At 39.2% G+C, this 16,073-nt stretch overlaps 1 protein-coding gene across 1 annotated transcript; it reads right to left on the bottom strand.

Annotated features, from left to right (window-relative positions):
• Nucleotides 1–12,511: 12,511 nt before the first annotated feature.
• LOC115420420 (achaete-scute homolog 1b-like) lies at nucleotides 12,512–13,523 on the bottom strand. The gene has a single exon (XM_030135654.1). It carries the CDS (start codon nucleotides 13,339–13,341, stop codon nucleotides 12,715–12,717), a length of 627 nt encoding a protein of 208 aa, XP_029991514.1. The 5' UTR covers nucleotides 13,342–13,523; the 3' UTR covers nucleotides 12,512–12,714.
• Between the last annotated feature and the right edge of the window lie 2,550 nt (nucleotides 13,524–16,073).

The raw sequence follows: 16,073 nt of genomic DNA, 5'->3' as shown, positions 1-16,073 counted from the left end.
GAGGGTCTCAGGGATGTTGGAACCTATCCCACCTACCTATAGGTGAAGGCAGGGTTTACCTATGTAGATAAAACATGAAATATGTCGTGTCTATACTGTCTACATAATAATACAAGTCAATATCAATATCACTGCTTTGTTTTTGTAATTTGCATTTTCCACACTATTTCTTATGTCTAATTCCTTGTCATTTCTCTCTGATGCTCTGAAGTCTCTTATACTCAGTACAGAAGATTCTAACTAGTCTATGAGTAAAATGTTTCCAGAATAAAAGGAGTGAAATTTTAACACATTTGTTTATTGTTTATTGTGGTTGCTACTCTTCTTGGGGTCCGTTAAAATACAGATACAGTTACAAGATACATACATAAATAAAAAGAAGTTTGCAATTCATTGTTATCATCAGCCAGCTGAAATTTCATATCAACACATAAACCTTAAAACATTTAAACTTTTATCTTCACAGCAACTTGGAATGTGAGAGTCAAAACAATCATTTGCATTACTGTATTTCCTTGAGTAGTTCCTGTTTGAGTGTTTTTTTAAAAGAAAGTAAGCTTTTAGTGTGTTTGATGTATGAAGGTAACTTATTCCATAGACTGGAGGCCCTGTAAATGACACAATTTTTCAATCGATTCGTTTTTGGTTTGGGAAGTTCAAGGTGATGTCTGAGTCACTGATAAAGAAAAATCAAGTCAAAAATGTTGGATGGCTGAAGTTTCCAAGATACAGTCTTGGGTCAAAATATGAAATTCAAGAATTAACAAGAGAATGGGTTTAACCCCAAAGGAATATTTGTCTCAGAGCTACTAGATCTACTTCAAAACATTGTCTGAAACATTGACTTTATAGGTTCTATCTAGTGGAAGATTTATAAATCTATTGTATAAATGTACATAAACCAATATACATGTGTAATAACACTTCATCATATACCTTGAAAACATCAGCAAAACAGCACTTTTGTCATTTGTTTTCCAATTAATCTTATTAAAATACGTAACATTTAGCACATTTAATCTCTGAAGCAGATCAGTTCTAAAAAAAAAAAAGAAGAAAAAAAAAGAAAATTTGTAGACCAGTGTAATCTATGGCCTTCTATCTATTTCTAGTGTTTTTCCTTTCTTTTATTTGTATGATAATGACTATATTCTGATGCTGCCCCAGTCTAGTATATCTAGTACAAGTCCAGCACCACTGTTATAAGCACTGAATGTAACTAATTGCATTTAATCAAGAATTTAAGAACACATTGGAGGTACAGTACTTACTCCTGGGTATTTCCATTATAAGTTACTATACTTCCAATTCACTACATCAGACAAATATTACAAAAATAAAAAAACATAAATAAAGAGCACAAACGGTGTGCAGTTGATTCACATTTCAGCCCTCTATGAGTTAACATCTCCATGAAATAATGATTTTTGACCTAAAATTCTCAATCTTTCATTTCACTGAATGTTAAAATCATCCAATAGAGCAACACAAAACTGAAAATAGATTTGTGTGTCATAACTTTTTTTCTTCATCTATTGATTATTAGATGAACTCTCAGATTTATTTGGTGTCTTTCTCAAGAAAACATGAAATAAAGTAGTTCAAACTCCACAGTAGATCCAGGTAGCTCTAACACTCATGCTTCACTATTAATCTGATTTCTAGATCAGTCAGAGAGATTCAACAGTACTTTAATATCAGCTCTGTAACTGCATTTTACTGCTAATATAAGTATTTTTACATTGCTGTTTTGATATTTTTTATGTATCTTCCAACACTGATTGGAATCTTCCCATCTTGGAACACATGATCCACCATTCAAGGCATCATTTTATGTCAAAATTCAATACTATCAGTTAAATCTTCACCCTCTTTCCTTCACCTAACTCCAAATATTAGCTCAGGCTTTGGTCACCATGAGCCACACAAGCGATAGGGGAAAAAAAAAAAAAAACACATCCCTCTCCAGCTCTGTGCAAGCTCTCCACTTCAGGCTGCAGGCTCTCTGAACCATCATTACAGTCATTAGGCAAGAATAAGCTCTGTATCACAGGAGTCCACCAGCATCCAGTTTAACCCAGCACAATTAGCACATCCGTTGGAGTAGAATTACCCTGTAAAATGAGAATGCTCCGGACAAAAGAGGCAGGAGAGTTGGAGTTGAAAAAAGGGGGTAAGTGTGAGGGAAAGGGGGAGAGAGGAGGAGAGGAGAAATAACGGAGGACAGGGAGAGATTAAAATTGTTTGAATTGAGTCCACGCTCACCCCATTCATTTGGTATTCTGCTTAAATCAGGGCTTTTGTTCAGCCTGGCGTAAAGTAGTGTCAATCATCTCGACCCGGTTTTGTAGAATGGGGAAATTTATTATGAATTTGCTCCTGCAAATAATGAGGACTACCCCCTGCCTTCTCTCCCTTTTCCCTCCTCCTTCTCTCCCTCAGCCACTTCTCCTCCTGAATCCCTGCCTCCACCCCCATATCAATGCTGCAGAATAGGCAATAGAGAGTGAAGTTAGCAATCTCAGGGCCACTCGCACTCTGGACCCACATCAAAGTGACAGAGACGTCCAATCAGATTTGTCTTACAGGCATTACATGATGAATATGGTGCGGCCGTAGCACAAAAGCGCCTTTGTGTCTCCTCCGAGCAGAGACTATTCACAGCCCGCCACAGCCAGCCAGAGTGGAAGTAAATGGCCAAAAGGGCCCAGGCCAAAAAAAAAGCACCCAAACTTGTGCAGCACAATGGCCCATGCAAATCACAGCCCCCGCCACCTCCACCCCACCGCACATGCCCACCTCCTCTCTCCCTCCACCCTTCAGGCCTGGGCCTGGATCCTCCTCTGTTGGGTCGTCTGAAGTTTAGGGCCTTTTCAAACATACAGAGGTGTCAGTTAAAAGTGCTGAGCTGCACGCATTCAAACTCCTTTTTTTTTTTTGTTCTGTTCATTTGAAAAGAAATAAAGATTTGCGCTTAAGGAAAGATAAAGGAAAAACATGAGACCAATGATTGACTTTTTTGTGTGAAAGTGGCTTGTGCAGATAAGACATCTACAGGCTTCAGCCGCAAAGGGAATTACAGTATTGGCTATATGATATTTAGATGTGCTTAACAGGAGTGGCTGAAGGATATTTAGATGCACTGAGTGGGGAAAAAAATGAAATCAGGACTCACTGGCCTGGTGGCTCTTATGGGAACAGAAGGTCTTGTTTTAATCCAGGTATTAAACCCATTCAACAGCAATTACTGTAGTTTAACTTTAGAACATCTTCAGCAGATACTTGGAGCAATGTATTACTCAAGTATTCACACTACAAAAATCAAAATCTTACCAAGTGTATTTTTATCTTTTCTAGTCAAAATATCTCATCACACTTAAAATAAGACATAATCACCTAAAGAGTAACTTTTCAGTGAGATATAAGAACTTATTTTTAGAAAAAAGATCTTGAAAATCTTATTTCAAAAAATCCTACCAAGATAATTTTCACTTGTTCCATTGGCACTTTTTTTTTTTTTGCTTAATTCAAGCACAAAAATCTGTCAAGGGAACAAGTGAAAATTATCTTGCTAAGATAGCACCTTCAGCCACACACTGATTCCCCCTCGGTCCAGGACTGAGCACAGCAGGAGGTCCTTCCTGCCAGCTGCTATTAGACTTTTTAATTTTGCTGACCGATAAATTATTATATGCTGGGCATGCTTACAGGTGTCTTATCCTATTATTTTACCTTATTTTTACTGTACATATTGTATATTTCATATATCTTTTATTCTTTTTTTAAAATCATTTCTTACCTTGTGTCTCCATTGCTGGTTGTTTGTTGGGATAGGTCAGTGTGTTTTTACTGCTGTCATAACCTATCTATCTATCTATCGTTCTATCGTTCTAGCTATCGTTCTAGCTATCGTTCTATCATTCTATCTATCTATCTATCTATCTATCTGAAGTGTGATGAGATATTTTGACTAGAAGAGAAAAATACACTTGGTAAGATTTGGATTTTTTCCAGTGCATTTATTCATTCATTCATTTGTTTGTTTCAAGCAGAAGAAAAAAACAAAACATTTTTATGTGTACAAGGAACCAATATAAGAGCAAATACATCAATAAAATAGAAAAGCACTCAGAGAGCACAGGCCTCTGCCAAGAGAGATCATTTTCATCCAAATCCATCCATAACTTTTTGAATGATCTTGCACACAGACAGACAGACAAACCAACGCCAGCAAAAACATAACCTCTGTGGCGGAGATAATAAAGGTGATCAAGACAATATAGCAATTGCTATGTACACTATAACAAAATAAATTCAATATGTATTGCTTAAACCAGAGTGGGAAGAAGAAAACTTATTAAACCCCATCCCCATCTCACATTTATCCAACGTTACACATTACTTTCACTTCCTTAATGATAAAGTTACAAGTATCTGTCCCACTATTGGAAAACTCAACTTGAAACTGAATTACAACCTTCACAACTTAACTATAGGACTCAAGATATTAGCAATTAGCATCTCCACCCCCAGAGTAATGGACAGTGCAATACTCACCCTACCTCAGTGTAACAGTCACAACGCATGAACGTTACCACTAACTGTATATATCCTATTTGTTGTACATATCTCTCATCTGTAGTATAGAGTTAGTTTTGTATACTCTCTATGTATATGTTGTTCATCTCAGGAGTTCTAGCATTACTTTAGTAAGACATGTGTATTAAAGGTCCCATATTATGCTATTTTTCAGTCACGTCATATAGGTCTCAGAAGCCCAAAAACATCCTTTGTTCGGAGTTTCAGCGGTCGAAAAAGTCACTCTCACCAGCCCTCCTCAGAACAGGCTGTTTCTGGGCCTGCTTCCGGGTATGCAAATGAACGCATCTGTCCACGCCCACTCCCCCTCGAGTCTGGGAGAGGACGCGGCTTACGCTAGCGGTACTACGCGCTGTCTGAAATGCCCCTCTCTCGTCTACAATACACGTCTCAGACAGGACGTCTTTCCAAACACTGGCTTTCTTTGCCTTGAGGCGTGATTGAGCCCCGACGGAAAACGGCGGTGTTGTGTCGGGTTCATGGACCTGACACGTGTTCAAAGTAGTTCTGTTGAATGTCTCTTGATATTATTAGCTCTTGCATGTTAACGGGGACGCAAACGTTAGCAGCAGTAACCCAACTATGTTAGCTGCCATGCTAACGTTAGACGTACACATCAACAACCACCAGCTTATCCGTAATGTAGGGTTATGCAGTAAAGATACAAAAAATAAGAACTTACATCTCCCACACTTGTAACTTGGGTCACGAAGCGTTGGTACTACATCCTTCTTGATTCGGAGTCTTTGTGCTAAGCCGGAGCTGTATGGGCCCATGTTCGAAAAACACTCGTCCGTGAAATGCCGGGCACACACATACAAGCGTTTGGGAATGTTGTTTGGTACATGACCATCACAGATATAATCCAGCCACTTTTTACGGAGAGGCTCGGAAGTGGGGAGCAAAAATAAACTGTCACAATAAACATCACCACAACTTGCGTGTCTCGCCTTCGCCATGTTTGTTGTCCAAGAGGTACTTTGCCAGGGTGGGGCTCACCTTTTCATGCAGGGTGGGGGCACAGTCAGGGGGAGGAGTTAAATCCGCTTATGTCGTCATAAGCGGACCCAACTCAAACTCGGCCGTTTGAGCAGGCATTTTCACAAAATGTGGTGTAGCAAGGCAGGGAGGAAACAGTTTTCAAATTCGAACCTCATAATGAGGCTACTGCAACACACACTACTATAAAAAAAACTTTCACAAAGTGAGATTTGCATAATATGGGACCTTTAATATTTTATTCTGAAGCCTTTGCATAGTCCTACTTTTTCTTATTACTCTGTGATATTTTTTATTTTATTGTATTTTATTTCATTTTCTTTTAAGTTATTTTATTTTATTTCATTTTATTTTATTATACAGTCCTTTTTGCACCAAGTGTTTTGCTGCTAAATTGAGCTGAGCTGCTAAACTGATTTTCATTGTTCCTGTGACAGTGACAATAAAGATCTATTCTATTCTATTCTATTCCACTGATTCACATTATGTGCTCACAAGGTACATTAACATCTCCGTTACAGAAAAACACGTCAGAAAGTTTCTTACCAAAAAAAAAAATAATAATAATAATTCCAGGAGAAAATCTTCTTATGATGAAAAAAGTGTTGAGCAGCACCTACCGCTTCAGACAGTATCTACAGGGGTTGGACAAAATAATGGAAACACCTTCACCTCAAGATGATAATGCCCCAATCCATACAGCTAGAATTGTTAAAGAATGGCATGAGGAACATTCTAATGAAGTTGAGCATCTCGTATGGTCGGCACAGTCCCCAGACCTCAACATTATTGAGCATTTATGGTCAGTTTCAGAGATTCAAGTAAGACGTCGATTTCCACCGCCATCGTCTCTAAAAGAGTTGGAGGGTATTCTAACGTAAGAATGACTTAAAATTCCTTTGGAAACAATTCACAAGTTGTATGAATCAATACCTCGGAGAATTGAGGCTGTAATTGCCGCAAAAGGCGGACCTACGCCATATTAAATTATATTTTGTTGATTTTTTAAGGTGTTTCCATTCTTTTGTCCAACCCCTGTAAATTCCATACACAATGGAGCATGACAGGAAAAACACTTAATTCTTACAACTAAACTAATAAACTAAAAGTCATGGTAATCTATAACCATTAGATGCCATTATATAGGTGGCTCAGGACAAAATACATACCCCTGCACGCCTAAGATCTCATGCAATCGACAGCTAAGGGGTCAAAATATTTGTGTCTGAAACAGCTGCATGGGTCAGTGTGTGTATGTGTCAAAGAGTCAACTCCAAATTTGTTCAGCAAGTTTTTTAGCCTTTGTTAAATATAAACGTGTCTGTGTCTGTTTAAACATTAACACCTCTGTAAGCATTGCTCAAGGTTGTGCACATCACTCCTTTCATCTGCATCACTGCTCTATCAACACGGATCTGTTCTTTATTTGATCTCCTGAACTACATTTGTCACATCAGCATCTTTGCAGAGAAAGACTCTTAAAAGTTTTTTCTAAGATGATGAAAATTAACTTAACCCATAAAGACCCAGTGCTACTTTTGTGGCAGTTCCAAATGCATTTTTCTCAATTTTTAGCCTTTTTTAAAGTGGTTTATCAACATTTGTTCTAATATTATGCTCTGTATTTTGCATTTTTTTAGTGATAATCACGTATTTTCCTATATTTAATTCACTGATCATGTAGATGTTCATAAAAGCTCAAATTAAACTTGAGGATTATTATATCAAAACAGAGAAAACTGAAGAAATAGTGACGTTTTCAGTAAAAATCTATCATTAGCTGAACATAAAACAAGTGTCTCCATCCACTGTCAGTGATCCAACTCCATGGGTTTTACTGGTGAATCAATGTTGAAGAAGATGACAGTGTTTCCACGTCCACGTCGTATCTGATGACCATGAAAAGATGACAAACTGTATTTTACAGCAATTATTTACATGTATTGATAGGATTAGTGGATCAACAGGTATTTAACTTTTAATATTGGTAAATGATTTTGGTTGCCAGCGGATGTTTGGGTCTTTATGGGTTAAATATGTATGGCTTCTTGGATCAATGCCATTTAAGTTACATGTAATGGAAAGCACAGATTCTTGTTACTGTTCTGTTAAACAAAGTGCAGCTTGAAATAAAATGGATAATATTACTTTAATTTGTCAAAATAGTTAATTGTCAGACTAATGTTATGAAGCAAGTTTGGAAGGACTTTGGGTCTATTTTAAAAATAAATATTTACTGAGATAAAAGAAACTATTTTTCAGATAAAACATATTTTTATATTATTTTACATTATTTTTAATACAAAAATCTGTGTGTGATATGTTAAAAAGGACATGAGAATTACACGCTACTGTTTTTTTGAATATGTTTTTGTTCTCTCACAGGTACGTTTTGGGAATTGAACTAATTATGCAAAGCAGAATATTTCACAAAAATGACCGCTTTTGCAAAATCGTTTGTGATTTATTTGTGTTTAAATAGGCAGGTTCTGCATGTAACACCAGTGGACACGATGGGTTACATACAAAACCTGGAATGAGACTGAGATTCATGAAAAACCTGCATGTCTGGGTTAGAAAAACCACTAGGATCATCAAATTTAACACAGAGTCTTTATTTATAGTGGTCTATACGACCATTTCAAGCTGTGTTTTCCAGATCAAATGCACTGACACCTAGGTAGCTTTTCATGTCCCAATTTTGGTCCTATTTTTGGCCCCAATATTTGATTAAAAATCCATTAATTTTGGGATGGCTCAGAGCAAGAGTATAATTTTTTGCATTTATCTGAGGTCATCATTAGGTATATCCTGGGGGAAATATGTCTAAATTTCTCTGTTATTATTGGGTCTAAAAAGCTGGCAAAGTGCCAGATACCAAAATGTACTCAGTTTCATAGAAGCACCCACATATGTGCCATAAGACAAACTCTGCTCTCTTCATGTTGTCGGGCCATTAGCTGACATGTGGCTTTTTCCTGCACCTGTTGCAGCAGTGGTTCTGAGATGACAGCCTCAAACTGTGCAGTGACTCACATATGCATATCACACATTCACAGCATTCAGTTACGGATCAAATGTTATCAACACACAACGGTATCAGTAGCAACTTGTGTGTTGTATGAGTATGACAGGCTTCCCTTGACTCTCGTCATTATGACTAAATAGCGCAGTGGCTCTCAACCTTTTTTGGCTCGTGACCCCATTTTTACATCACAAATTTCAGGTGACCCCATAAATTCAAAACGGCAACATTTTTTTTGCTAAAATTAATTTGTTTTTGATCATGTAATAGTTATAATAATACTATGTTGCAAATAAATGTAAATTTTAGACAACATTTAGTCTATATAATGTATATTATTATGGACGGGCATGTCCCACCGGGAGGAGGCCTCGGGGAAGACCCAGGACTATGTCTCTCGGCTGGCCTGGGAATGCCTTGGGGTCCCCCTGGAAGAGCTGGAGGAGGTGTCTGGGGAGAGGGAAGTCTGGGCATCCCTGCTTAGACTGTTGCCCCCGCGACCTGGCCCCGGATAAGCTGCAGATAATGGATGGATGGAAGGATGGATGGAAGGATGGATGGATGGATGGATGGATGGATGGATGGATGGATGGATGGATGGATGGATGGATGGATGGATGGACGGATGGATATTATGGACGGGGGCAGAAAAGCCAGGTGTAGATTACTGCACAAAGTGAGAATTTGATTTTCCTTGGTCAGGATATGTACAGTCAGTCTAGCTGTGATTTACAAGGCTGACAATTAATACTGAACAAACAAGAACTCAAACTATGAATTATGAAAGAGCTGCAGCATCTGAAACTGACCACAATGAACGTTTGACAGATAAACAGTACCACAGTGCTTCAGTTTCAGCTTCAGTTTGTCATGTCTTTTATAAGTAAGTAAAGTAAGTAAAGTAAATTTTATTTATAGAGCACTTTTCACAGAGTCACAAAGTGCTTTATCAATTCAAATCAGAATCAAATTAAGTTTACAGAGACCCAACAGAATCCTTTATGTGTTGTGATTGTCTCTCTCAACTCACTATATATTTTTTATTTGTAAGTTTCGTTCATTTTTATCAATCACTAGAAATTTCAGGTGACCCCATTTGAATTCCAGGCGACCCCATGTGGGGTCCTGACTCCAAGGTTGAAAAACACTGAAATAGCAGTTTCATCTTTACTGATGTTAGAGCAGCCATATAATCCAGCACTATTTGTTTTATGTGTACATATTTATTGCAGAGCACACAAAATAAAAATAGGCAAACCCATGTTTATGGTTGCATTTCTTGCTAAATTTGCAAAGTTTACATAATGACAAATGAGTCCTGTTGAATTCCATATTTTGACTACAGTGAAAAACAAAGCATTTCTAAAAACAGCGTCAGTTAGATTGTTATCATGTAAATATTCTACCTCCAAATTGCTCCTGTCGTGGGATATACACTGATGAATGTTTTTGCCGGTGGGGACGAAACACAGAAACAAACATGATTATAGTGGAACTGTTGAACTTGTTCGACAATGTGCAAGTTGCAACACACCATAAAATAGATGGCCATCTGATTATGCAAAACAGCAAGAGAATCCATGGAGCCCTCTGATGCCTGTGCTCAGGGCAACAGATGACCTCACACCACCCCACTCTTTGCCCCTTTAGCACTAGTCATATTATGTTCTGTGTAAGAGTGGGCTCATTTCCATGGTTTGACCATACATTATGACTTGGACTGAAACGCATGCATAAATGAGCTGCATGTGATTGGTTATTCAGCACTGAATTAGGCCAAAATTAATATTGCCCTTGTGTATTGTCCAAGTCCAAATGACCCACAGACATAATGACATGGGTAAATCTGTCTTAGCCCCTGCTCCTCCCTATATTGCTAAGGAGAAAATTGCATATCAATCTTTCTGTGGACAAGAGACAGGGCTTATTTTGACTGTGCCCTGGCCTCTGTCTGACACAGAAGGACCTCAGAAACACCATTTCAACCACATCATAATGGAACAGCGGGGTGGTTTTCATCAGCATTGATTTGTCTTTTTTGAGTCCTGGTGACGTAGGACGATATAAAGCAGAGCGTAATTAATGTCATTTATCACTTGTTTGATTTTGTCACTGGCTTTAACCAAAGTGCATGCATACGCGAGCCATTAACCAATAGGAGAGCCAGATCCTTTGTCACCAAGTACAGGCACGTGGCTCACACCTGCAGGCTGCAATGTGTGTGTGTGTGTGTGTGTGTGTGTGTGTGTGTATGTGTGTGAGAGAGAGAGAGAGAGAGAGAGAGAGAGAGAGAGAGAGAGAGAGAGAGGTCAATAAATCCAGAAAGAAAAGCACACAGTTGTGGCACACTTTCAGATGCTACATCATCTTCTACATATTCTGTATGTTTCATATGATCATACATGTCCTGGAATTAAATTGTATAATAAACCGACCCAGCAGCTCAAACTTATTCAATGACATTGTTTTCTGTTAGTTTTCATATAATTTACAACACAATACAGATCAACTTCACTCAGCCTTTCTTGTTCCTAATTTTCCACTCCCACACAGAGCACCAGTTAAGATTCAACTTGTTTTTTCTCCTCCTGCCTCGCCAAATTTTGCATCAGTGTTTATTTACAATAGAAGATCTTCTATAATTCGTATAATGAGGCGCAAAGGCGCACATAATGGTGCTCACAATGGGGCGTTGTGCTCCCCATTTCGGAGGAGATGTGCTTTTTGATTGGGCTGTGTGCGACATGAAAAACACAGTTGGGGATACAACTAGTCTACAACCCCAGGTTTTATTTAGATTGATCTCAATCGGGCAATAAGAATTTTGACCCGTTTCATTGTCTTGCTGACTTTCCCCAGGCCGTATTTCAAAGTGTCTATACCCTTTGAGAGGAGTGAATTGCATCCCTCCTCCCTTCTCCCTCTCACCGCTCCAGGCCCTCTGGGCTATTGGGTAAAGGCAGAGTATGCAAAAGAAACAATGCAATGCATGAAACGTAATATTAATCTCCCCGTCCTCAATGCAGACAAAGCGGTGTAGAAGGTGCACGTCTATAATGGTTATTGAGTGCTCACCCAGCTGCGCAATTTTCCCCCGCGTGCCCAACCAAGTCGGGAAAAGGTCATCCAGGGGCTTTGAATAGAAGCTCCCAGTTTGCTCAATTACTGCCACCAACACACCCCTCTGTCTCACACATACACTGGCTTATGTGTGTTCATAAATACACCTACAGATAAACACAAAGAAGCAAACCACTGCAAAGTGTATAATATAAATAGACTCATCTTTATTTATAAAACTTGTTTTACACAAAATAGATTTGTTAAAATTGGGTGTGTACATTGTAGGCTACAGGAAATGGAGAACAAGTGCATACATTAATGAAGGTCTCCTTATCACCTACTTAGAAAAAACTACAATCTGTCACAGGTAATAGCCATGATATTGCTGTCCAGTCACTCATCTCACACATGCACACTCACTGCCTCACTGACAGCTATGTCCAAACACTATCATGGAAAGAGGCAGTGACTGATGTTCAAGAACATTGTCTCAATGTACAAAAATATGTCTTCATGTTAAACAATTTGTATTATAATACAATTTCGTTATGAAAGGGGGTAGCTACATCAGGGACAGTTCGAGTGGGTCGGAGCATCATCTTTGTTTTGTTTTCCATAAGACGTGGACGCTGAGGAAGGCAGTCCTGCTCTGCTAAAAAGCATTCATCACTCAAGTCCTTTAGAACTACAGCACCGTCTCTGCAGAGCCTGCTGTGTCACGTAGTAATTGCACTTATTCAAACATAACACCAACAGTTCTTTACTTCCACGCGTCAACGTGTCCAATTCCCTCCTTCTAGTGGGGACTTCGGGGCGGCTGCTCCCTCTTTCTTTCTTTCTCTCCCTCTCTCCTGTCCTCTCTTATACTATTGCTTTGCTCCTGCAGAAGCATCCTGGATGAGGGAGGGAGGGAGGCAACAGATCCTCTCCGAGCTCTAAGGGCAGGGACTGATCTGATGTCTACAAGTCTGAAAAAAGACAACACTTTTACGCACAGACCCTGCTGTGTTGTTTCCATGCTGTCAGTCTCAGTACCTGTCAAACCAGGTGGTAAAGTCCAACAGCTCCTGTTCCTCTGAGCTCAGGGGCTCGTAGCCGCCTTCATCTGATGAGTAGGTGGAATGAGGTGACTCCGGGTCTGCAGAGTAGCTGTTGGAAAGTGTGGGTGAGGGCAGTCCGCACTGGAAAGCAGCGGACACGGCGTCGTGTTCGTCCAGAAGTTGCTGTAAAGCTCTAATGTACTCCACTGCAGACCTCAGGGTTTCCACTTTGCTCATCTTCTTATTGGCCGCGCCGTTGGGCACATGCTGGCGCAGCGTCTGGAAACCCATGTTGACCTGCTTGACCCGGTTCCTCTCTCTTTCGTTCCGCCGGGCCACGGCCACGGGCTGCTGCTGTGGGATGGAGTAGCCCAGGCCGTTGAAGCTCAGACGCCGCTTGCATCGCAGCAGCTCTGGGGAACTGGAGCGCTGTCTCTTCAGCACCTTGGTTTTGCTTTGGTAACCGGACGCGCTGCTGCTGCTGTTGGGGTGCGCTACTGCGGGGACCGTGCAGTCTTGCGCCGGTGCGTGCAGGGTGATGCTGGCGCGTCTTTCGGTAAGTCCAAAGGTGAAGGCGTTCTGCGTGGTGGTGGTGGTGATGGTCGTAGTCTCCATCTTCGCTGACAGCACGTCTTAAAGTGATGGATGGATGGACAGATGGATGGAGAGGACGAGTGCAGCTTCAGTCAGTGGGGCAATAAGGAGAGGCAAAGGTTGGCAGTGTACAGCTCTCGTGTCCTTCGCGTGGGGACCGTGTGGCTAACTCTAGTCCAAGTCTCTTGACTGCTTTACTCCACGAGCCGATCTGACCCAAACTTTGGCAGCACTCCTCTTTTTCAACACGCGCCCCCAACACACACCCCACCCACCCCCTTTTTTTTTTTTTTTTTTGGGAGACGCACGCTTCGTCGCAAGGCCCCGCCCCCGCTGTGTGATTCTTCTGCTCGCCGACTCCCCCGGGCCAGGCGCGTGGCTCCGGTAGCTCAATAAACAATCCCGAGCTTTCACTGCGCCGGGAGCACGCGCTGGGCTCATTTACATTCCAATGTCTGTAACTTGCAGGCCCATTGGTCGATTCAAACGGCCTGCAACCGTGCGAAAAGAAAGAAAGGAGAAAAAAAAGACAGAGAAAGAAGGGGAAAAAAGACAGAAAGAAAAAGTGAATGGGTTGGTTCTTTGAAATGCCTTTTGAATTTGACAATGTACCCCTGGCAAGTCTTCAAATTATCAGTGTTCCCCCTCGGCCGCGGTTCTCCTCCAGTTCTTTACAATCACAAATACCAAGGACGCTCTGTGCTGTAACCAGGCTACACAGGAAAATACAGTGGAAGCGTGTCTCTGCGCACAATAATCGGTAATTATAAAAGCTCGCGCAGGGACGCCATTAATTTCAAAGTAAACATGTGTTTGTGATAGCTGTCCAGACGCATGGATATCAACTCACTGCTCTGTATGTCCACTTTTATTGGCACTGCTTAACAGGATACAGCTGGAGCGGCTGAAGTTGAAATATTCTGCATCTCTGTCACTTAATGCATTTCCCTGTGGAGCCTGTGAGCCAGCAGGATGCACCATTTACGCACAAAATAAAACGCACAAATGCCAAATCGAACTCCAAACTGCAGATGCAACATTTCAGCACCACATCTCAGTGGAAAGTTCAAGCACAACGCCCACCTTTAGGGTCTGACGATTCTATGGACATTTAGTTTCATTTGGCTTCACTTATTGCAAAACTTATTTAATGTCGTCAAAGATAAAGTCTTCTAAGTTTGTGTCCATGGATGAGAGTCTTGTCCGTAAACTCTGACTCTGAAACAGTTGGATTGTAAACGTCTGGAGCTGCACACATAGTAAAGACGGGACACTTGTGGCCTCTGGCGGTGGAAGTCTGTCATTACACCTTGTAACGAGATTTCTGGGATTTTCTTTTCCTGTTGTGGTCAGAGATAAGGGGCATTCCCAGACAGCTGCTGGAGCACAGTTTCTGATGCTGAAGTCAGCAATAAACTATATATAGTCTGTACACCATAGGCTAAATCTGAAATTACCAAATCAGTTCATCATAAATAACTCCTTCATTCCTCCCTAGAAGTGTGAATCACATGAATTACTAGATTAGATAAATTAGATTAGATAGAACTTTGTTGATCCCATGGGCAGAGCCTTGAGGAAATTGAGGTTCCAAAAGCAGCACAACACCAAGCATACACACAAGAGCCCCCAGAAGAAAAAAAAAAAGCAATAAAAGAGCAATACAATAATATAACTATAAAAAAAAAAGCTATAAAAAACAGTAATGAAAAAAACACCATTGAACATTGGAAAGTGCTAGTAGTAACAACTGGCAAAATAGTGATAATAATAATAATAATAATAATAATAATAATAATAATAATAATAATAATAATAATAATAATAACTAGCTTATCATGTTATAATATATTCTTATAGTATGTACAATATGTATGTGTAGTTCAATAATCACAGAATAAAAGTACTAGTAGTAACAAGTAGTAGTGATATAATAATAATAATAATAATAATAATAATAACAATAATAATAATAATAATAACTAGCTTATCATGTTATAATATAATGTTATAGTATGTACAATATGTATATGTAGTTCAATAATCACAGAATAAAAGTACTAGTAGTAACAAGTAGTAGTGATGATACTACTACTACTACTACTAATAATAATAATAAAAATAATAATAATAAATATCTTATCATGTTATAATATAACGTTATAGTATGCACAATATGAATATGTATAATATGTATATATATATATAGTTTAATAACCACAGAATAAAAGTACTGGTAGAGACAAGTGGTAAAGTAGTAAATAAAAAATAATAATAATAATGATAATAATAAATAAGTAGTTTATCATGTAATATTGTAATATATAATATTATAGTATGCACAATATGCATATATGTATAGTTTATTATAGTTATAACAATGTGATAAAGTGATAATAGTAGTCATAACAACGATATACAAGCAATATAAGTATGAAAGTAATAATACTAGTCTAGTCTACGATTCTTTGGGGAAATTGTCTGGTTCAGAGATAAAATTTGTTAAATCTTATGTGCTGGTCGACAAATGTTTTCAAGATATGAGCAAGTGTTATTACATGTACACACAGGTTTAAGATGGATAGATAAAAAGAATCTGAAGTGAAAATATTCTGATGTGCAGATAACATTTTGAAGTAGAACTAATAGCTCATAGACAAACATCTTTTGAGTAAAACCAACTCTCTCATTAATTCATAGTTTCATAGTTTGACCCATTACTATATCATGAAAACTGGTATCAGTCAACTGGT

Source organism: Sphaeramia orbicularis, chromosome 6, assembly GCF_902148855.1.
Source record: "Sphaeramia orbicularis chromosome 6, fSphaOr1.1, whole genome shotgun sequence".
NCBI lineage: Eukaryota > Metazoa > Chordata > Actinopteri > Kurtiformes > Apogonidae > Sphaeramia > Sphaeramia orbicularis.
Note: the sequence above shows the minus strand (reverse complement) of the source record. Positions and strands in the feature narration are given on the sequence as shown.

Excerpts from the sequence above, each read along its gene's own strand:
- LOC115420420 (XM_030135654.1), bottom strand. The coding sequence starts at position 13,341 with ATGGAGACTACGACCATCACCACCACCACCACGCAGAACGCCTTCACC.